Source organism: Haliotis rufescens, unplaced genomic scaffold (assembly GCF_023055435.1).
Source record: "Haliotis rufescens isolate VD_foot unplaced genomic scaffold, xgHalRufe1.0.p SCAF_19, whole genome shotgun sequence".
Taxonomy (NCBI): Eukaryota; Metazoa; Mollusca; class Gastropoda; order Lepetellida; family Haliotidae; genus Haliotis; species Haliotis rufescens.
In genome coordinates, this window is record NW_025963879.1 from 6,404,848 (window position 1) to 6,429,413 (window position 24,566).

The window sequence follows — 24,566 nt, forward strand, 5'->3', positions numbered from 1 at the left end:
GGCCTTCGTTTTACGAGCGAAATAGGCCTGAGTTATCCCCCTTAGATTATGACGTAATTGGTGCCAATTCAACTGGGTCCCTGTCTATTCTCAACGCAAAAGATATCAAGGACCAGTTTGCGGTAAAACAACATGGTCTACGACACACTCCGGCGCAGTGGTGACTCAGCATAACACAATTCTGGCTGGCATCTGAGACGCTAGAATCACAAAACTGTACCTACACCACGTGAAGCGGCTCTAACAAAGCATGATGACGTCATAATGTTTATCAATTGGCACCAATGACGTCATATTGCAAGGGGCATAAGCCATGGTGTTTTTGTTATGGAAATAGAACACTTGGTAAATGTGAAATATATAAATCGTTTTAATGCAAAAAATATGTAAATTAAATATGATGTTTTTATATTTTTGTCTATGACACTTCTATGTTAACACTTTTAATGTGGAAAAAGTACAAGAAAAATTGGTTCATTTCCGTGTGAACTTGCCCTTTAACACCCTTAGCTTTTCGTATCTCCCCATTATCGGACTTCTTTATAGAATACTTAGGTCTTAATCCGACATACTCCGCTATTGGGGTCCCAGCACATTCATCCTTCATCTTACCTAACACCTTTTTATTTACTACTCTGTGCAGTGGATTATCTTTTGGGTAATCGCTCGTGTCGTACATATCTATTTTTTCTGTCATATATTTATACACATCCTCGGTTTGTATTTCCATCAACAAAGAATCTGTGTCGGTATATAACACCTCGCATCTATCATTGTATTGCTTCTTAAGTTCGTTGTAATAAAAGTCATACATTAAGTGTTTTGACAAGTCAAGAATACTCATACCAATGTACACCGGTCTGTTGAATTTTATATTACTCTTCTGCATATGCAACGCCGCTAAGTCGTTATCAAATATCTTGCTTCTGTTAAAAGCCGGACTGGCTATAAGTTTCCTGAGTCTTTCTTCCTCATTAGATCTGACTAAATTAACATCAACACGCTTCCTTAGATTCTCCATAGTTTTACCAAATACTGAGTTATTCATAAACTTATATAGGTTCTTTTCAAAATCGCGGGTAGCAATCTTTCTTAAATCTGTGTTCAGCCTTAAGCCCCTATCTCACATACACGATTTAAGAAATTGCGAACAAGATTTAAGAAAAGTTGAAAAATCATGTTGATTCGTGCCTGACCTTGTGGTTTTTGCAAATTTCTTAACCAGACACGACCCTCATACAACCTTCCTACGACTGAACACGACACTCATACGACCATCATAAGATATTTATACGATACAACACGATTTAACCTCATTTAACACGACCCCAAGACGACTGTCATACGACCAAACACAACTGTCATACGACGCCCATACGACTTAACACGACCGCCATACGATTAAACCCGAATCATTACCATGTCCATACGACTACAAAAATAAGCACGATCTCCATACCACTGAGCAAGACCTTCATACGACATATTTTTGTTTATTTTGGTCACGTGGGTCATGTAGTATATAAGGTGCATTGTAACAGCATTTCTGTGTCAGTCTTCACCATGTTCAACAACGAACACGACCCGCAAGAAGCAGCTTTGGAGGAGGAGGAAGTACTTCTTGTAGCTGGTGAGGAGTAGGAGGCAGCGTAGGCGTCGCAGAGTGACGAACAGGAAGAGATTCTGGGTTCGACCATGGTTGTCGAGGAGACCTGTGTATGGGCAGTATGAACACCTAATGCAAGAACTGTATCGTGAAGATGTGAATACATTTACCAATTTCTTGCGTGACACTCCGGAGATGTTCATGGAACTAGTAGAACGTGTTGGTCCTCGTATTGAAAAAAAGGACACCTTCTGGAGAAAAGCCCTAGAGCCTGGGCTTCACCTAGCTATAACACTGCGTTATATGGCCACTTGAGACTCCTACCGATCACTTCAATATGGTTGTAGAGTGGCTGCTAATACCATCTCTACGATTGTCTACGAAACATGTGATGCTATTGCACAAGAGTACACAGAAGAGGTCATGCCGCCACCAAAAACCCCAGAGGCTTGGAAGGAGGTGGCTGATGAGTTTTCAACGAGATGGAACTTTCATAACTCTCTTGGTGCAATAGATGGAAAACATGTAGCTATAAAATGTCCACGAAATTCAGGCTTTTTCTATTATAACAATAAGGGTTTCTACTCTATCATACTCCTCAGCGGTACCAGCAACACCATCATGATCTGGCCCGGTTAGCAAAGTGGTAGATTCAGTGGTAGATTGATGTGAAATGTCTTCAGATGGAGATGAAGGTGGAGGTGGTGGTGATGGAATGTTGAATGGACTATCCTCCTGCTCAATTGGCTGCTGAGATGGCTGGATGTCAGTTTCAGTTGTTGTTTTTGTTGTTGTTGGCGATTTTGGTGGTGGTTCAGATGTTTCAGCTGGCTCATCTTGTCCCTGGGTACCGGGTGGATGTTCATCCATGGTTGTGGTGAAGAATGTTTCTCTTTCGAAGGTTTTGCTTGGAGGAGCTTCCGTTTTGGCCGCCTGAGGTTTGGCATGGCTGTAGAATGAGCTTTCACTTTAAGGGGGTTTCCCACGTTCTCACTCAGTCACGTGATGGGCTCTTTCGGTCGTATGACAAACGTAGGGATTTCGTGTTCAGGCGTATGGGAGTCGTATGAGGTGAGGTGAAATGGGTTTAACATCGCGTCCAAGATTATTGCACTTATATAGCAACGTACAGGCATGTGTGTGTGTGTGGGTGTGTGTGTGTCGCTGCTTGTACTAGACCGGACTGATGCCGATTTATAGTGCTAGCTCACTGAGATACCATATCGCAGTTTAACATGAATACCCCACTCATGAGTCACAGTATACTGACTCCGAGCTGACCAGTCCTTGTTTTAGCCCCTTAATGCTGAGCGCCAGACAGGGTAACAACAAGTACCATCTTTTAACGTCTTTTGGTATGACATGGCCGGGGATCGAACTCCGGACCTTCCGCTCTCCGGGCGGACGCTCTACCACTAGACCACGGAGGGGGTGGGAGTCGTATGAAAGGCGTGTTTAGTTGTGTTAAAACGTATGAAGGTCGTATGAGTTTCTTCCCACGCTCCCCAACACGGCTGAAAGTGACTGAACACGATCTTCATACGATTGAACACGACTGTCATACGACCTTCATACAACTGAACACGATGTCGCAGCTCTGCTTAAATCGTGCTATAAATTTTTGCATTGCAAAAATTTATAACACCATTTAAGCCGAGCTGTGACGTCCATACGACCGATTTAAGGAAAAACGTTAAATCGTGTTCATTCGTGTTCAGATTCGTGAATGTGAGATAGGGGCTTTATATAGGGCTCCATCCAAGGGCTTTGATCAAACTTTAGAACTCTGTGTATTTTCTTTAGTTTCATACCTAACGATAGATATAACTGGAGATTTCTGTATTGAACTATATATTTTATCTTATACATCAAATTTGGTACGAGTTTTTCTACGTGAGCTAACCTAGTATTACCCATCAAGGAGTGTTGATATTCCGACATCCAATCTTTATTAACCATTAATCTTTCAGGAGCCAGCGGATAACTGTTATGATCTTTATGTAACGAAGTTGGATATTCCAAGTCAACTTCTAGTATGTACCCTATATCGGAATCTGAGGAGATATCATTCACTTCGATATCATTCACATCGATCCACTCAAAACCACCCGTGGGTAAAGGTTGACTCATAGCCCATCCGTACAAATTTTTGGCGTCGGGATATAATATGTGTGTGTCGGGTTTACTCTGATCATATCCTTCCACTAATTTATTATTAGCCTTAGAATACATTTTCGCTACCATCGATATACCACCTCTTAATCCTTTCTCAATAAACAAGTGCATATCGTAATCTGTGAGTAATTTTAGTTCTACACCGGTCTTCTTCAACAATGCATCCCACGATAGTCCGGGACTGGAATAGTACCATGCTGGATCCAAGCCGTATTGTTTTAAACATGTCTTTCTAAATATCTCGAATATATCGGCGAGTAACAGTACATCGGTTTTTAAGTACAGATCGTGATAATCGCCTAAATTCTTACAACCTAATCTATCCCACACCGTCAGAGCGTGTTCATAATCGTCATCGGTTATTTAAGATTCTGTTAAGTTACTATAGAATGATTCAAGGGGTGGTAATTGAGTTTAGTTGAATCTAGACCAATCATCCATATATTTGTAAGGATATACACCTTTTCTTAGCAACAAATGACGACACCGACTGGTATATTGATTTGTTATTGCAAAGTCATCGGGATTGTTCGCATTAGCTAAATTGTCCAGGGAGGATAAGAGAAACTGTACAGAGTCTATGAATCTAAGCCCTTTACTTTGCTTTATTCTGGCTTTCCCATCCTTGTCTGTATAATGTATAGTTTTAGTCAACGAGAATGATATGTATTTTTCCATATTATTAGGAATGCACGTTAAGCCACAGTCGGTCTTTGAGATAGATTGCATGATGAGATGTGAATCATATCCTCTAAGGTTGTGAAACACTACGGGGATGGGTATTGTTTGAGAATTCATTTTTAGTTTCAAGTTACACTCGTTATGCGTGGCTCCCAGATAATTACCCGTGACGTGGCAATGATCTCTTACGGAATCCCCATTCTGGGGTTTATTACAAACAAGACAACTAGTTGACTTCTTAAAGGCCCTCCAATCATCCCTTGTCATACACATGGGTTTCTTACACGATAAATTTTCCCTGATTGTTCTATCTTCGTTTTGTAGATATTCTGGGAACTTTCCCGCTGCATCGGGACCTCTGTAAATCAGGGACGGGTTTGTTTTCCCATCATACTTTACAACTATATATCCAAACCCACAAGGAATATGTTCTTGAGTTTTGTACGTAAAACTACTATCAGTATTGTGTTCCGTATTTTCTATAGGTTTGATAAGTGCTCGAAGTCGGCGTAAATTACGTACGGTACTGGCATTTGATTACAATAATGTTCAAATTTTAATATATTTTCCCCTCTTTAGGTATATCAATCCTGATAGCATTCTGTCCAACACCTCTGCAGTCTTCTTTATGCGCTTCTAATAGATCTTGTCTGCTGTATCCATGCAGGCATCTTTCACAGAAATATTTCTTTCCTGCATGTTTTGTTTGATCGCATAATAGTCTGCTTAAACTCTTTATCCACGTATAATGATATTTACCATCTTTTTCGATCAGAAATGAATTGATTCTTTGAATATGTTCCGGAGCAGAGCTTATCCTGTGTACAACAATTCCTTTAGAAGAATGTCTGAAAACATTTATAGCTAAATTATTTTGCTTATCCACCTGATCAATTTGTGAGATTGGTGTAGGTTCGTCTATACCATCAAGGTTTAGTCCATCGTTTTTGGGATAGCTAAAAGGCCTACCCGGATGTTTGTCTACGGGAAACAATGCAGATCTTATCATCATTCTGACAGTCATCGCCTTTAATTTTTACATAAATTATGGCTTTTTTCTTTTTATAATACTAGGGTAAATCGATATAAGATCCACCTTTGAAAGGCATATAATTTGCTATATCTAAATATAGACTATCGATTCTATCCACACCCCAACCCGAACCTGTATTAGTCCAGCGTTCTAAAGTTTCCTGTAGCCTCTGAATTGATGTATCTAATGATGAGCTTATAGACTCAGATTCGGTTATAACTTCTTGATTGCTTCGGAAATATGGTTCGGTATATTCAGTGCTATCGTCTGCGGTACTTTTACTCAATGACATTTTAATCGCCAGGTGGTATTTTATACTATTTAAATCATCTAACTCCTCGTTAATTTTGCTGGATACGATGGGCTTAACATCATTAACATCCATGTTGGAATTAATATCCATCTTCCAACCTCTTAGATATTTACCAACGCCGGCTGTGGGTACAAATTTTAACTCATTATTATCAACAACAGTCGGTTTATTTTTATCATCGGATTGATTATTATCTAGTAAAGCAATCAATTAAGCTTTTCTTTGCATGAGCTTTGAGTTCTCCAACAGTCTGGGGTTTGTTGTATTCCAAACCGAGTAAATCGATCAATTCAGCTTTTCTCAATCGAGAATATCCATGTAGACCACGTTGTTTTGCCAAAGCCTTCAACTCTCTGACAAAAACCTTTGTGATTTAATGGTATATGCAAAATGAGTCAAATGTCTAAATGGTTGTTTTTCATATATCTAAATACGTATTCTCCCCAACCTATTCCTCTCATTGATGTAATCTCTCTTCCTAGCTTAAATAATCTGGTTTCTGACCCTATCAGCACCGTGTTTCTTACATAAACAATAACCACCTTTGACCCCTATCCCAAATACACAACAAACGTAATTTATGTTTCCCTGTCTGATGTAATAAGAGTGGATCCCACAGTAAATACCCACACAACGTCGGTTGCATTGAATCGGCTTCCCCATGAGTGTAAATCTGCACAGATTCATGGTTATACATCTATCATATTATTTGTCTAAATGCAAATTACATCTCCACTAGTGAGTCAAAGTTGTCATCGCTATTTATAGATTAGTTGATTCGTAATAGATCATAGCTTATGTGTAGCTAAAAATAGACAACAGTCAGCCTGACATAACTGAACAGCCAGTCAGCGCTATTTATAGATTAGCAGTCAGGGTGACATAGCTGATAAGACTCAGCCTGACATAGTGTGTTTACAGATCATAGTGGCTCATATGCAATAGATCATGGTTTATGTGTACATGGTGTAGTTATTGTATAACTGAAAATTACAATGACTGATAACCCAAACATTATAAATGCTATCTCTCTGTTTTTTTGTTCCTCTGATGGTGTATAAAACTGACTTAATGTTGGTCTCTGTATTGGGTCAAGTTTCTTTCCATAAAGAAGGAAGTATTCATGCATGGCAGATTCAACATACTTAAACGTTTGAATTAAATGTCCTTGCTTACGCAGTTCATCATTAATAAAATCTACTCTTAATATCCTATTTCTGGTCCATTGTGACTGGGCTGCTTCGAGTTGTTCTAATGCTTCATTATGTCGTTTACGCTCCTCTTCAACTTCTTTAGCGTTTGATTCCCTCAGAGTAGAAAATAAATAATAGCTCCCCGAAAAAGCTAGAGCATTAACAATAGCTCCACCAAGCATCATCGCAATTGTTGCGATATTCAAATGTTCAATAATATAAAATATTCAAATGTTTAATTACTTCATTATGTCTTCTGGGATAAGCCCTTGTTTGATGAGCATATCTTTTGTAGCCATTGCCAATCCAATATCAAGAACCATCATACCAATATCATAACCATTAAAATCTAGCTTGGGTGGTGTGGCTTTCATAATCATTTTAGCCATACGGGCATAGCCAATGGCCAAGCAGCTGACCACCGCTGAATGATACGTTGCATTTACCAACATTTTACCGTCTGTAACTGGAGTAGTCATTATAACATTATATGGGGGCTTACCTCTAATTGAACTAGTTGTTGTGTAATCGGGGGTGACGTTTTCTCTTCTCCGGTCTTATAAAACAACCATACCACCGCTATAGCAACAACTCCTAGTGCATAGGGAGCCCAAGTTGAATTCGGACGACTATGTTCAATATTTGAATTATGGACCTTTGCCGACTTCCTTGCTAACGCACCCTTTTTACTAGCGGCGACTTTTCTGGGGTTCTTAGTCACTCTGGCTTGTGATTTCGCAATCGCTGGTATTTCCTCATTCCCTTGTTGTGACTATGTTTCAACAATCTGTGGGGTCACTTGAGTCTCCATTATTAGTTAGTTGGCACTTATGTTTAAATTGACAATACCTAGCCGTTATTAAAGCGGTGGTTACCGGAGCTAAGAACATTCCATATCTATGATAAAACTTAATGAGCTTATAGCGTGTTCGATGAATGGGTCTTTCTCGAGAGATTCGCATAAATACGGGCGATGTTCTGCCGGGATAGGAAGAAACGTACTAGCTACGACTGTGTATAGTTGTAACATAGCTGAACCTATTGTTTTAGTCATGGTAGCTCCCAGTCTAGACTCGTAACGTGCGTACAGTTTTTTAATTTCTTCATCGGTCATGTTATCAATTTTTTCGATGGTATAATTTTCCCCAAAATATTGGGAACATTTTCCACCGGCTACCAAAGCCGCGAGTGTTTCTCTATGTTTATCTAAAGATTCTGCATGTTGATCTGGTTCTTTGAGCATTTGTTTGATGAGTTCATCGCATTCCATAATGTAATACCTAAGGAGTGAGTGAGTATGGTTTTACACCGCTTTTAGCAATATTCCAGCAATATCACGGCGGGGGACACCAGAAATGGGCTTCACACATTGTACCCATGTCGGGAATCGAACCCGGGTCTTCGGCGTGACGAGCTAACGCTTTAACCACTAGGCTACCCGACCGCCCCTAATACCTAAGGAGATATTTAAGTCTAACATAATAAAATATGGCATATCCAATACAGCCCGTAATAATAAACTGTTGCGAAAGAATGAGGATTTGAAACCACATCATTACATAACCGCATGTTCAATTTATCGTATTTTTGCTATTTTTGCTATCTTTTTTGCTATATTTGCTATATTTTGCTATATTTTTGCTATAATTTTGCTATATTTTTGCTATTTTTGCTAAATTTTTGCTTAGCAGTTGCTATATTTGCTATATTTTTGCTTAGCAGTTGCTATTTTTGCTATATTTTTGCTATAATTTTGCTTAGCAGTTGCTATTTTTGCTAAGCAATTGCATAAGCAGCTGGTTGCTCGGTTTTTAATAGGAGTTTACAATGCTTCGTTTCCCCTAACAGTTTTCTCACTTTATCTCTTTCGGGCTTGGTATAAATGACATCATTTTCGCGTAAACATTCCTCAAAAGAATCTCGGTCTTTGCAATGAAACAGGGCTACCCATTTGGTCTGCTCTCTGAGATCTTTCAGGACAGAGTTGTATTTTTGAGTAAGTACCCAAACGCTATGCTGAGTATGTCAACCAGGGAATGCTAAATATGAAAGCATATCTTTCTTTTTGGTGAGTTCTTTACTCGCACTGCAGTCGTCCATTAGGAAAAGGGTTGATTCTCCTTTGTATTTTTCGTGACATACTCGTAAACAGTCTTGTAAACGATCGCCCAGATCAACTCTGTGTATCATTCATTACCCAATCTCTCGATAGGTATGTTTTATTAACGTTTATAGTCGGGCACAGAATAATAGTATGGTCAAAAACATCCCGATAATGACTTTGTAAAATATCTAGAATAAAAGCTGTTTTTCTGCAACCCGTTTGCCCGCAGATGATAGCGCAGTGTGGTTCTTTAGGTAAAAGATTATTAATAGATCGCTTGCACGAATCGTCCATTCTGTATCAGTGTTTCCGGTCATATTTTTATCTGCCGGACAATGTAATGTACCAAAATACCGGTCATTTGTGATTTTTGTCAGTCGTTAATAAATTCAATAAAATACAACATAAAACATACTGACTTGTTTATTAAAGTTTGCTTTTCTTTCTACGAAAGATCTTCGTAGCTTGTTTGACAGTATTGTTGACGTCTGCGTGTAGATTCAACAGCATCAGGTTGTTTATCCGTTGTTGGGAAAGACGATTGCGACTGGCAGAGTGTATCCTGTTTTGCAAACTGAATCCACGTTCAGCATCAACGCTGCTAACTGGGATAGCAAGTGCTATCGAGGACAGAGTGGAAAAGTCGGGATAAATATCTGAAAGTTCAGAAATCACTGTCTTGCAACTTTGTTCGAACGAGTCGGCTCCTATGTTGTTGACCGCCATCTTGAAGGGTGTGAAATCCTGCTGCGCCCGGATGCGATTGATGAAGTCATTTTCAGCTGGACCAATCGGGAGGCAGAATTTGTCCAGTAATTTCTCGAGGGATTCCCTTCCGTGAGCTGTCAGTTCCTCTTGCGTTTGGGGAAATCTGCTTGGGTTGAGCACTTTGTCCAGACAAGTAACGATATCAAGCGAATCGGGAAATCTTTTTCTCAGAGAGTTACAGAGTTCCTCAATAAACCCACAACGGGTTTTCACAAACGCACCGATAGATCGCGGGTCCCCATATGTGACCTGAATTCCACGAAATTCCCAGTTGTTCAAATTATCCAAGAAATGCTGTTCATTTTCACCTGCTGTGTTTTCTAGACTGGCAAAGGAGTCAATCGTAGAATTCACAATTGGCATAATCATGCCCAAGTTGATATTCTCTCTGTGAAAAAGAGTAACAATTTTGTCCATCACATGGAGCACGTCAGTCATCATGTAAGTAAGTCGGATAAAGGAGTACGTTGAATTTTCTTCTGAATATTCGTGGCAACAGCGTTGTTTCGCTCGGCAGATTCTTCTTCAATTTCGAGAACAAGAGCTGGCCAGTTAGATTTCACTGCTTTGACCGCCCGTCCCATGGAAAGCCAATGAACACTGCATGGTTGTTTTAAACTTGAAAAGTCAGAATCTTCAAGGACCTCTCAAAGTTCTCGCAATCTGTTGTATCGCGTTGCTGAATATTCAAACAGTTGTAGACTGATGTAGATGTAGATATCATTCAATGTCCTTCTATAGTCCTTCGAAATCTTCGCTGCATCCTCTTCCCAACTCCTGAGTGTTTCCCGGTCATAACAGACGCACCATCCGATCCTAGACCGACAACTTTTTTCCAAAGGAATGTTCCATTGAGGCAAAATTCAAGAATTTTTTCCATGATACATTCGGCTGTACGACTATGAACTGAAAAATTTCCTAAAAACACTGTTTCTGCCTTTCCGTCGTTAACGATTTTCACAAACAATATAAGTTTTTTTTCAACCGTGATATTTACAGTCTCATCGATAATGAGTCCAATAAACTTGCTTTTTTCAAGTTTAGATTTTAAATGTTCTTTAGTACTCTCAACAAGTGCATTCTCCATCGCGTCTATCGAGTCCGAATGAGTGTACGTTTCTCCCTGTAAATGTTCACATCCATTCCGCTGCTGCAGTTCGATTAGTTTAGAAAACTTGGAGGTAGCAATATTTTCTTGAGACATGAATAAAACTGTGTTTAACATTGCTGTTAATTTCTCATCAGATTTGTCTGCTGCCACCTCCATATGCGCTGCCATTGCATTTTTGTGATACATCGTTGTAACGGCCTGATGATGAGAGGCACTGTCTCTATGATCTTTCAAAGCAGATTTCTTGAGATTAATACAACCTTTAGTGAAACCGTTAGATTTTTTTGCTGCCTCGCAGATTCGGCAAAATATTATGATTTTGTCGCACTCCTCCTCAAAACAAAGCCACTTGAATTCATTCGACCACTCTGCATTAAACTTTCGCAGTACAGATTTTTTTTTCTTTTTCAAGTCTGGTTCGCTAGGCATTGTGTCCGAAGATTTCGAGGTCGAGGGAGTGATTGATTCAATACATTCGCTCGCGTCAGCCGCATGTTTCCGCATGCACTAGACGTCTCCACCCCAAAGAAAGTGGAAAGATTCGCCTGCTTCGCCTTCGACATGTTTAATCTCGTGCCACGAGGTGTCAGAGATCACGTGATTACCAACGTCATCTATCAAGACATTATTATCCAATCAAAGCGAAGCACGTTAATTGGTGCGGGATAGTCATGCTATTAATAGATGGGGGGTTCCCTGGAATGCGAGACAGACGCTTGCATTTCTGTGTTTGATGAATAAGCCTATCAATTTATATGAGGCAAGTAACTGTTGACATGATCATATCTTTAAACAAACAATGTTTTATTGGACATGGTAGCCGACAACGTTCATATTTATGGGCTTGTTGATATTTTTATCGCTAAAAAGCCGGCAATTACCGGAGACCGGCAACACTGTGTATATTAAGTTGCGCATCCATAATCACATACAAATATATGTTTAATTTACCAGCCGCTTCCTGGAACTTTGTTATCTGCTTAGAAATACCCACGCTAGCATTTTCCATTCTCCGCCCACTGCCGTGTAGTTGGTCATCATCCGTGGTTCGCAAGTCGAGCCATAGCGCATACTTCGTGGTAAGGAATTCAGCCATCGACACCTCCCCGAGAGACAGATCTTTCATGACCGCGTTAACTTCTGGGCTTCGTTTTATAGAAGGGATTTTTTTAATCTCATCCCACTGTTGATATGCTCGCATGCCTTGACTATATAGTTGAATAGGCACGCCCTCGATAGTCAATTCTACTTTTGTAATCTTGGGGTTGTAGAACTTCTCGTTATCTCTTGCAAATGCATCGGAGGAGTCCTCGAACAACATTAAAATACCCTTCAACAATCTAGCGGGAACGTTTAGATTGATATTCCACGTCATTTCTCTTTTGTTCCTGGTTATCTTTCGGTGTCGAAGCACGTGATCGTACAAAATGGCTAAACTTCCAGTATTAAGTTACAAATTTTTGTCTGGCTAATTCAGGATCTGTTATCATATCATACTCCAGTGAGATATTTTCAATAGAATAGCTAGTACCATCTTCAGCAGCTTTGATTACTCTGCTGTAGTCATTAAAAGTGAGTTCGTATTCTAACCTAGGGATGCTTGATAGAATGGCATGTGACTATCTAGTAATTCAAAGTCTAGCGGAATATAGAATCGGTTAACTAATGCATCAGCAACAGCCTTATTACGGTATTATCGCCACTATCAGCAGTCTCAATGTGTTCTGATTACAAATACCTTGGTATTGTAAGTTTTCCCGTTCTTTAGCCATTCTCCAGAGATCCATGTAACAGAAATATACATCGCTGTTGTCAATACCCAAAACTTCATTGCCGCTAATTTTAATTGTGATTTTCTTAACAATTGCACGACCTATGTTCTGAAGAGCTCTCTGCTAGCATCGGTAGAATTCAAACTAATTGTAAATGATAGTCATGCAGTTCCCGGAACTAACACACCGTGTTCGCCGAGATTAGGAAAGCAAACCAGAAGCTTTTGATTCTGATCAATGGTACTCAGGTTATTAGTTATAGTTACAGACTGGCGAATTGCTTTGACCCCTAATGGATGTCAAAGTCTGCGTTGTGGGTTTAACTTGCGTCCGTATTGCGAAGACATTGTTATATTGAAATTATGTAACCTTATGTTTAATATAAAAATGGATGATATTAATCTAGATAACATAACTGATACTAGTACAATCGAAGAGGGTACTGATGAAATCAGCTTTACGAATCTTAACAATGAACTTTTGAAACCAGCCGTTAATGATTATTACGATGCCTTAAAAGAAAGCCCAATAGATCGTGACTATTCAAAGTTTACGATAGATAGTAAAGGAATATTGCAACTGAGTGGCTCTCCCGATATTGATCTTATGAATTCTCGTACTCATAAGCCCCTAGCCTTGTCTACGATAGCCAGTAAACACGGCATCAACTTTGTTCGTAATGAATTAGGTTTTGTGGACTACTCATGAGAAAAACTTTCTGCGAAGACCACTAAGGTTCTTCGGACTGTGCGTACTGAACTTGGTAACATAGATAAAGATAATTTGGAAGAAAGCTCGAAGCTGGTTTCGGACGGACTCGGAGAAATCTTGGATACCTACTACGATAATTCCACGTTACAGGTACCATCCTCGGAGTTCAGTATTAGGGAATTACAAGGCCTTGACAAGGCAATGCAAGCAATACGGGGAGAACTCATCAATAATATAGCCAAGCTATCCGAACTCGACAAGCATATAGCTTATGAGAAAACAAAACTTAACAGGCGGGTGATGAATTCAGTAGACGCCGCGTTGCTGAAAGATTGCGTAACTTAGAAGACGAAAGATCGGCCCGTCTCGAAGCGGCTTCCAGTAATAGAAAGGCACTTCGTTCACAAATCAGCCGAATTCGAGAAACTATCGATCAAGTCCTCAACGATGATACTACACTGGTCGATAAAATTAAAACATTGTTCAGAGAACAGGGAATAACCATTGCCAGTATTTAATGGCATTGGGATTTATCAAATCGACTTTGACTCTCGCGTTAACCGGTGGTACAGGCGGTACAGGAGGTGGCACACCGCCTAGGTCAAATGGTGTAAAGGAGTGGATAAAAAAGCATTGAAAAGCATTAGGAGAAGCACTGGGAAAGCTCGCTGGGAAAGCCGCGTCTGCACTTCCGGGTTTAATAGGGAGTATTGTTTCCTGGCTCTTAAATTTATTAGCTAAAACCACCACATGGCTTAGTCAAAACTTGTGGGCACTGATCGTAGCAATTGCAGGGTTGTTGTACTTATCCACTAAGAACTATTTAACCAAATCAGTTCATTAAGAACTATTTAACCAAGTCATGAGTAAACCAGCCGCTGCTCCACCTACTATAAGCGCTGTTTTTTCATCGATATGTTGTTGATTTTTAGCTGCAATATGTGGTGGCATTTGTGGTTGTGCGTCAGTAGATGGTTGTGAAACATGTGGTGTCTGTGGTTTTACTATGCCCGTTTCGCCTGTGTTTGTTTGCGTTATTATTTCGGTATTAATATCTGAATTTATACCTGGTTTTTGTTGATCGACAGCAATAACAATTTTATTATTATAGCCGATCACTTGACCGATCTTAAGTTCCACAAACTGTTTTTGTGCATCGAGCGCCGTCCCAGAACCGATTATTCCTGTTCGTGTTTGCGATTGTGCACCAAGAATTGCCCATACATAAGTTCTTATTGATTCATTAACTCTTACAACTCCTGGGTTAGTAAAATTATTTTCTGTTTTATCATATAGAAATTCATTCGAAGCATTTCCAGATGGTTGCTCAACCTTTTGGACGGTGAAAGCAACACCACCCTTAAAGGTCATACGATCATCTCTCCACTCGTTACTCGAGAGAGCAAAGCTCGGAAGAAGTCGACCTCTTTTCAGTAAATCATCGCTGACTTCTTTAACAGAGTGTGCACCAGCATACGGAATACCTAGACCATGGTTAACTCCACTCAGACGCCAATCTTTACTCGTAGAAACATTAAATTCCTGACAAATATGTTCGAATGCCCACCTATTGTACGGATTATTTGAGGAATTCCATGCACGATACTGTGGTAATGAGGCACTAATTTCTTTAAGTATACGTCTGATCTGATAGTACATGTGAAATGATAAAACAGACTTATTTAGTTCAAATCCTGGGGCATAAAGAGATACACCACATCCCGTTGTGGCACACCATATGACAAAGTTTAACTGGTTCTGCTAAAATTGCATCGGATTGTGGAACCAATCGTGCACCATTTTATCGCTAGTTGCCGTGACCCTATATTTTTCAAATATATCAGGGAATTCAACAACAAAATTAGCACCAGAGGCACTTACTAAAATCGACTGATTAGTAATGTAAGTTGATTTCATATTTAAGTTATGATAGAGTATCACTGTATATTTAATATGTATGTCACACTCCAGGGAATAACAAATGGTCAGTCTATTCACAGGGTATGAAACTCCCAAAAATTTCAGCCAGACCACAGGACTGGCTAGCTGAAATACTTGCCACCCCTGACCAAAACCTGCCTGCCCACTATAATCATATGTTTCTCAGGATAAGCTAACGGGATTTCTTTTTGGTTACATTTTATCATTCATCTTTACATGTGAATTAATGATTATCATCGGGAAATATTTAGAATATTGTCACATATGAAATATAACCCGACCGTCAGGCAGGGGGATTTGAAAATCTGGCAGCCCGAGTTGAAATCAACCCGTCTCGGACGGTCGGGCAGGCAGGTATTTCGAACACTGCTATTCAACTGCTTCATACTATCGATAACTCGAATGGAAAACTTGAAGTCGCTCTATGTGATGTAACATATTACCCGCGGTGGACCAATATAAATGATGTGAGAGAAAATAACAGGTTTTCAATAGGTGAAATAGGTATTGATCACACTCACATTGTTATACCTGATGGGTATTACAGCGTATGCTCACTCAATGATGAAATTTTTAAACCTTTGGGAGGAGCTAGTCTCACGCAAAATGAGTCGAATGGGATGCTGAAATTTAGCGCTGGAGAAGAGAAGTTACTTCTTACCAAGATCTCAGCATATACACTTGGACTTGAAGGCAAAATGGGAATGATACCACCCAATGATATAGTGTATGGAGTTAAATTACACGATTTAGTGCATCCATCTTGATCAGATCCCCAAACCAACAAAGGAAGATCTCGAAAAAGCTATCTAAGTATTTATGCTCAGGGACAAAATTATCAAATGGAGAGAATTACCACAAGGTATATATTATATCAGTGATGTCAAACCAACCAAATACGGTCATCAATTGTTTCTTTCCAATTACCAAGAAGAGTATATAGTCTGGTCTCCTAGTAAAATGAAAGAAGAACTTAGTAAGTGTTGAATATCACTTTGTTAAAAATAATGGTATACGTATGAATAAAAATAATAAAGAATATTTTCATTACAATTTAGTTTAATGTTATGACGATCATTAAATCGCATCATCGTTTTTGCATAAAAAATTCCCTGTGTAGTAGCAGTATAGGTATATAAATCTGGCTCCAGTGGAAGTGGTCCAGAATCACCATTACCTATACTACTGTTTAAAATCTGAATTTTGCTTTGTTTACATTTCAAGCAAGTACAGTTTTCCAAGTACAGCGTTCATTTTCACACCTAACTTATTTTGCTTGATTTCATCTGGACACTTTGTATTGGTGACAAAGACTATTTGTCATTTGTTTCTAAAATGTACAAGGAAATCAAGGATGTATGTATGCATATTTTCCAAAACATTCTAAATGATTCTAGGGTTATTGGTGATGTTTTGGAATGATCATTGGAGATTTGATAAAAGACAGATAACCATGATCACTAATATGCTATCTTTGAAATTCATTTCTCCGAGTAAATATCCGAAATTTAGATTTCAAAACATGCTGTAAATAACACCATCAGTGGTGATTTAGTCATATGTAAAAAATGGTGACATTTACTGTGAATGCAGCTGAAGTAGCTGAATGTAAATTCTGCAGGACTTCTCATGAAATGAAGAAAGGTGTATATCCAGCATGGGGAAACAAAATGTGGTAAATGTGGTGCTAGTAACCATTTTGCTGTTAAATGTCGCAGGTCAGGAAATGTGAATGCTGTTGCAGAAGATTCGGACAGTGATCAAGATGGTCTCCATTGGATCTGCTCAGTAGAAACCCAGACCGGAAATGACAGTCAGCATACTCACAAACCTATCAAATGCAGAATGATAGTGGACAATATCTCAGTAATATTCCTCGTCGACTCGGGAGCATCACCAAATATTATCCCGAAACAGAAAGTGACAGACATGACTCGAATTGTAACAACTGATCGTAAGTTGCTGACGTGGAACAAGACACCACTCACTCCTATTGGAACTTACCAGGCTGCAGTCCTGAATCCGAAGAATGACAGTCTGTATTCCATCAACTTCATAGTAGTTGAAGAAGATTTGATACCTCTTCTTGGAATGGAAACTGCTTGCAAGATGAAGTTAATTGATGTGAAGAGATAGTAGCTGCAGTATCATCAAGTGAATCCAAATTTGATGAAAAGTACAATCCTCTATGGGATGAGAAGATTGGTAAATTTGAAGGTGAAGTACACTTGGAAACAGATCCAGATGTAAAGCCAGTAATCATGCCAGCTAAACGAATACCTGCAAGTCTGAAGGAGAAACTTCTAGCAGAGCTACAGAGACTAGAGCGTCTAGGTGTGATAGCCTCAGTTGATGAACCGACACCATGGGTTAATCAGATAGCCATAACTGAGAAAAATCTGGAGCTATTAGAATTTGCCTTGACCCCCAGCAGCTCAACAAAGCTCTCAGAAGAGAACATTTCATGCTTCCAATATTAGAAGACAAGCTTCATGAGTTAAGTTCATCCCGAGTGTTCTCCAAAATTGACTTGGCTTCAGGGTATTGGCATGTTGAGTTAGACCATGATTCTAGCTTAATCACTACATTCCAGACAGGTTTTGGATACTGTTGGATTCGACTCCCATTCGGTCTATCAGTTTCATCAGAAATTTTCCAGAAGAAGCTCCTGGAAAACCTACAAGGCTTGAACGGCGCTGAATGTGTGGCAGACGACATACTGGTCCATGGTCAAGACGACGAGAGACATGAAAGTGCTCTGAACTGCCTACTTGAAAGATGTCTTGAAAAAGGAATTTATCTCAACAAAGACAAAATGGAGACAAGATCTCGTTCATAGGACATCAAATAACCAGTGAAGGTCTCCAGACTGATCCAGAGAAGGTGAAAGCCATCACTGAATTTCCTGAACCCCACAATGTTCAAGAACTACGTCGTTTCTTGGGTATGAGCAACTATCTTGCTAAATTCATGCCTAACCTAACAGAGGAAACAACATGTCTCAGGAACCTCACAAAGAAAGAAGTACCATGGGTGTGGAGTCAAGCACAACAAACAGCATTCAACAATGTGAAGAACATTATCACTAATGCACCAGTACTTGCATACTATGATCAAAAGGAAGAGCTGTGGCTTGAAAATGATGCTAGTGAAAATGGACTGGGCTCAGTGATAATCCAGAAAGATAAACCTATAGCCTTTGCGAGCCGATCACTATCTGACGCAGAAACCAGATATGCACAGATAGAAAAGGAGCTACTTGCTGCAGTCTTTGGACTCGAGAAATTTCACTATTACACCTATGGCCGACCTGTCTTTGTAGTAACTGACCACAAGCCTTTGGTGGCTATCATTAGTTAACCATAATAAAAGTAAAAGGCTCCATCGAGGTTGCAGTCACTAATTCTGCGAACTCAGAAATACAACATCACGCTGGTATACAAACCAGGGAAGGACATTCCATTCGCTGATGCTCTTTCACGTGCGCCAATAGACCAACCTCCACAAACAGAAACAATGGAAGTCAACAACGTGTCTTTCTGTGACATCAAGCAGACACAGCTGGATACCATAATGAAAGGATGGCCAAACGACAAAACTGCCTTACCACCTACAGTTGTACCTTACTTTCCTTTCTGTGATGAGCTCACAGTTCAAGATAGTCTCATCATGCGAGGTGAACGGGTTGTGATTCCAACATCACTTCGTCAAGAAATGAAGCAGAAAGTTCATGCAGGACATCTCGGTGTGAACTCCTGTCTAAGGAGAGCAAGATCTCTAATCTACTGGCCACACATGTCTAGTGACATCAGACAATACATTGTATGTGGAATCGTGTGATGTGTGTGCTACCTACAGCAGTAAACAACCTCAGGAAGCACTGCACATGAGAGAAACACCAGAATGACCGTGGGAGACGGTTGGTTGTGATCTATTCTCACTTCAAGGTCGCAACTACATGGTAACTGTTGATTGTTACAGTTCTTTCTTTGAAGTGGATTATCTTGGAAAAAATACAACATCCGAAGCAGTCATCACTAAACTTAAACATCATTTTGCCAGACATGGATGTCCGGAGAAGTCATATCAGATGGTGGTCCTCAATTCACGTCTGACAAGTTCAAACAATTCTCTGAACAATGGGGATTTCAACATGACAAGTCAAGCCCTGGGAACAGTAGATCAAATGGTGCAGCTGAAGCAGCTGTAAAACCTGCTTAGAATCTCATGAAGAAATGCAAGGCAGAAAGTGAAGATCCATACATAGGACTTACAATACAACCTCCGCAATACTCCGACTGAAGGACTCGACACAAGTCCAGCTCAGAGACTGTTAAACAGGCGTACCAGAACAATGTTGCCAACAGTCAAATCTAAACTTGCAATTCCTAACAGTCAGAAAAAGCTCATCGACACTCTGAAACAGAATATGGCTTTGGTAAAAGTCACAAATCACTCTCAAAGGGTGAACAAGTACGAATGCAGCCAGTCAACAATACGATGAAATAGTGGAAACCAGCTGTGGTTACCAAATAACTTGGTTCAAGAACATATCAAGTCACTGGTGGAGACAGAACAACGTATCAGAGAAATCGTCAACAGCTCAGAAAGACAAGATGTGCACAAACTCTCAATCAGTGTAATATGCCATACTTTAGAGTTTCTGATAATGTTAATGTTGAAAGTGACAAGTGTGTGCAAAATGACATTAACTCTCCTAAAGTATCAGTCCATCCAGTCAGTCCAGTGTCCAATAACAATAAGCAATATACAACAAGATCAGGTAGAGACGTGAAACCTGAATTTGTAATCAATATTGCTACTTGTCAGATTGTTCAAACGAGTTAAATGTTTGATTAGAATGGGTGTGTGTGAATTTAGTTATCTTGTCCATTGTCAAAAATTGACAATTTAGTAGTTTCATTTAAATGGTCATTTGGGCTGCTTGCTATTGTTTTATTGTATCATTAGTTTGTCTTTTCTTAAAAGAGGGAGGATGTTACGTGAATGAGTCATTACTGAATATTATAGGGTGCTTCACTCAATATCATGCTCATATCACATGTACTGTTCTGTAAGTAAATTCAGAGTTACTTCCCCTAAACATTGTGTTGTTGTTCATTGAAGTCAGTGACATCATAAGTGCTTAAAAACCACACGGAACATTTACGATGTACCTAATTTTCAGAGGTCATTTTCAGTACTTTGCTTGGCCTACAATGCCAGTGGATGATATCACAGAACAAGGAATTTCCCACCTTATTCAAAACTGTGAAGTGTATTTGTGTGGGTGATGCATTTTGAATTATATTCGACTTCTAAGTGAGGGTTGTAGAGGAGGGACATATATGTCCCTGTGTCATCCAGGGGGTTATGCAGTTAGTGTAGTAATTTTTCCTTCACATTTTTCCTTCTTATTTGTTTGGAGCATGAACAATACCATGGGCGGATACAGGGGGGGGGGGGGGCACAATTAAGATCTATTTATTGTCTTTGGTGGTAATTTATACAGAAATAAAGATTTTTTTCGAAATAAAACGAGGGGGCGCGCACACACACCCCCCCCCCCCCCTCTGTATCCGCACATGGATACTCCAATGTCTCAGAAATGTTAGAAATCATTGCTTAGTGTAAAATTCTATCACGACATCCTGATATGGAAAATAACTGACTAAATATGACGCCATTTTTTCTAACATACCAAAAGAACAACCATGAATGTAAATACAAACAAGAAATCAGTTCCATATACTTTTTGTGTTTGTTTCAATTTTGATGTATTTTTCCCTGAATGTATCCTCATAGATTTGGGAACACTTGTATGTGCTCGGTTATGAAAAGAAGCTGTCTAAATACTGCAGTTTACTCATGGAGATATTTATAGAATAACCCACGAGGTACGAGTGATTACGGAAAATATGTCACGAGTGAAATTAATGTTTTAAGTTCCGAGCTTTAGCGAGGAACTTAAAACATTAATTTCATGAGTGACATATTTTCCGTAATCACTCGTACCGAGTGGGTTATTCTATTTATTACCCATATTCATATTAAAGACATGTTTCAAGAAAAAAACAATCAACTGTCGCCGATCAAGAATCAGCTGTTTTGTATCAATCCGCGTGTGAAAAAACACTGTCTACTCATTCAAACCACATTACTCAATTAACGTGCTGTTACTCGTGAAAAATAATAGTTCTGTTAAAAAATTGTAAAGATCACATTATTGCAGTTATATTTCTGTCCGATTTACACAGTGTACACTATCTAGCATTGATAAAGAAGACAGGTTCCCAAAAAGGTTCATCAGGTTTTTTAATCAAAGCTTGTTTTGACAAGATCTCATCACTGACAGACAGCCCCCGTCGTGCATCGGCAGATACATGTATGCATTTCACATTGAGAAGAGGAAACACGGAAAACCTGTCAATTTTTTTATGTGTCATTTGACAAAAATGCCAAAACCTATAACAACAACATAGACGGAATGTACAGAAGTCTTGTTTGTTGGAGAAAAGTTACGAAAAGAAGCTAAACTTTGAAAAGTACGATTGCTGTCACAGTGTCGGAATGAATGACCCGACTTGACCCAGATATGAGACAGCCGAAACCAGGAATGACAAGAGAACCGGTTACAGTTTAATCCGGACAACAAGTTGAATTAACATCGTATGTGATTTGAGACAAGTGTCACTGATGGGAAACATGTGCATGTGGGATTTCAGGAGGATTTGTCAAACGTGGAGTGGACACAGTCAGATGACAGGAGTTTGTTGATATTTTGATGTGATTCATAATGGTCGAATACCTGTTGATAGACAAACACAGTATCTGGGGATTTGGTGCTAAGCTGTCCGCATTCACGGAGTTCATTTAGTTCAATATCGGACACAGGATCAGCTCACTGGGGTAAGTTTTCCTTTCCTTGTATTTTTAATTATTTTTGTTTTGATTTCAAAACCTCCGAGTTCAGCAAAGTGCATCGATTTTGCAACCAGATGCTGGTAATCATGTCGCTAAGGTAACACTCTATGCTACCCTTGATCTCCTTCAAAGTAGACAGTTCGAATCCTGAACTGTCTGATGTGCATGCCGAAATGATAAATTTGCAAATAATAATGTTTAGTTGCACCTTTCCTGTGTCATTAACCCTCATAGTCATACGGTCAGCGGACGTCAGTCAGCCTGCATACCGCTCAGCGCCGAACTTTGCAGACGTCGCGGTTACGAAAAACGTATCCATTGTATAAAAAAGTGTCACGTCCTTATTTCTTCACACAACGTTACAAAATTGTACGAAATAGTGTATCTTTATGATGTCTTTCGGAAAGTCTAAATGTCGTTGCAAAATGAATTTGTTTTTATTCTCATGCCATCGTTGAAAGTGTGAGTAGTCTTATTTTTCGTGCTTTTCTTACCTTTATACATTTGTGAACGAAGTTCATGTCAACTTGTCAAGTTTAGTCTTTTTCATTGTGTATTCATTTTCATTGGCAGTTATCGATGTCATCATCGTTCACAAAGGCAAACCTGTCTATACAAAGTCCGGTTTTTGGATTCGGGTGGTCGAAAATTTCATCACACGGCAAGCCCTCTAACACTGACGCAAACCAGGACTTGGTGGTGATGATCTTGGCGCCCTAGAAACAGTTCCTGGCAACATCACAATCTAAATCTTTGAACTTCAATCTGGCCATATGCAGTTTTGACAACAAAGACATGAAATGTGTTCAGAGGTTGAATTATACGAATAACTTTTCATGTCAGTCAGATCTCCGTCCGCTTTAACGAGGTCATTTACTTTGACAGGTCTCAAATGGCCAGCCATGTTTGTTTACAAACGGGGACGTAGTTTTGGTTTTTACTGTAAAATGAAAATCATGTGAAATAAATGAAAAAAAATGATAATGTGAAATCATGTTGTTGATATGAAACTATGTGTCTTGTCTTAAAAATCTCGAATCAGTGAGATTGTAGCATGTAAAACATCTGAAGGGAAAGGCGTGGATTTGTGAATGAATGGGATGAGAAAAAAATAGTTCCGTTGTCCAATGAAAATTGATCTTTGTTCCACTGACCAATCAGCTTCAAGAATCACTAATTGCACACTGTGCAAATATCAAAAAGTTATTACACTGCATATTTGAGCCCATATGGGTAATAAAGGCTAAAACACGAGGCCAAGATAATCGAGAATGATCATATGCCTGGAAATAGTATAATTGTGTATTTGTTTTCTCGCTTTGCAATCTCTATAAACTCATTAATAGGGTTATTTCAAGCCATATTAAACCTTTATATTGGATGGGGAGTCTTATGAACTCTAAAAATGCATTATGTTAGAATAGGACATCAAATGGCAATGCTTGGTTTTGACTGCCTAGTTAAAACGTGTGATGGCGGCCACTGTCACTGTCAAGCTAGACTAGTAGTGTTGTCAAAACCTCAATTTATCACATTTATGTTTTTGGGATATTGTATAGTTAACAAACAGTTCAGTAAGTTACCGTAATACGTTCTGACCAAACTTATGATTCACTTTTGGGTTAGTCCTTTGAGTTGACCTTATCTCATTATAAAATGACGGGATTGACCCTGGAATGCTAGCCTATATTCACAGGCCAAGTTATGAGTTGTTTGGATATCAGGATCGGTCTTTTCCCCATATTTAAACAGAATTAGGAATTACAGGTAGAACTTACTTCATCGGTCTATTTTTCTTCTTTTTCTTTAACACCATTGTCACCCTAATTTGGCAGCTTGTAATGGGCTAGAAAGGCCTGTTTATATGTGGTATCCAAGGGTAGTCAAGATTTCAAACTCCTCACAGCGATAGACCATTCGCGGAGCCCGGAAGGGTTACGAATGCGTCCCGCATTTTCGTGTGTTTTGTGATCAACTCGTCCCGTTCCGGGACAAAACGAATGTAGAGCCTTGTTGTAGGTTACGGAAACATACGAGTGGTGACGAATGTCTCTCCAAAAATATTGCCTCCCTTTTAAGATGGGGACTCTGTACGAGGTTCACTGCACATATTATCGGCATTCGTCTGAGCAAAATAAACATATAAACTTTGAGATGACGATGTTGTTGATGATGATGGTCATGTTGATCATGATGATCATCATTACATTTATAGAAAACATGTTAGACCTGAT

General features: G+C 39.4%; 1 protein-coding gene across 1 annotated transcript in view; it reads right to left on the reverse strand.

The window, feature by feature from the left end:
- Positions 1–24,295, reverse strand: part of LOC124148413 — a 204,024-nt gene extending 179,729 nt beyond the window's left edge. The window contains exon 1 of the mRNA XM_046519494.2: positions 24,111–24,295. Coding sequence (XP_046375450.1) covers positions 24,111–24,148 — 38 coding nt within the window. The 5' untranslated portion in view covers positions 24,149–24,295. The remainder of the gene's footprint in view (positions 1–24,110) is intronic.
- Between the last annotated feature and the right edge of the window lie 271 nt (positions 24,296–24,566).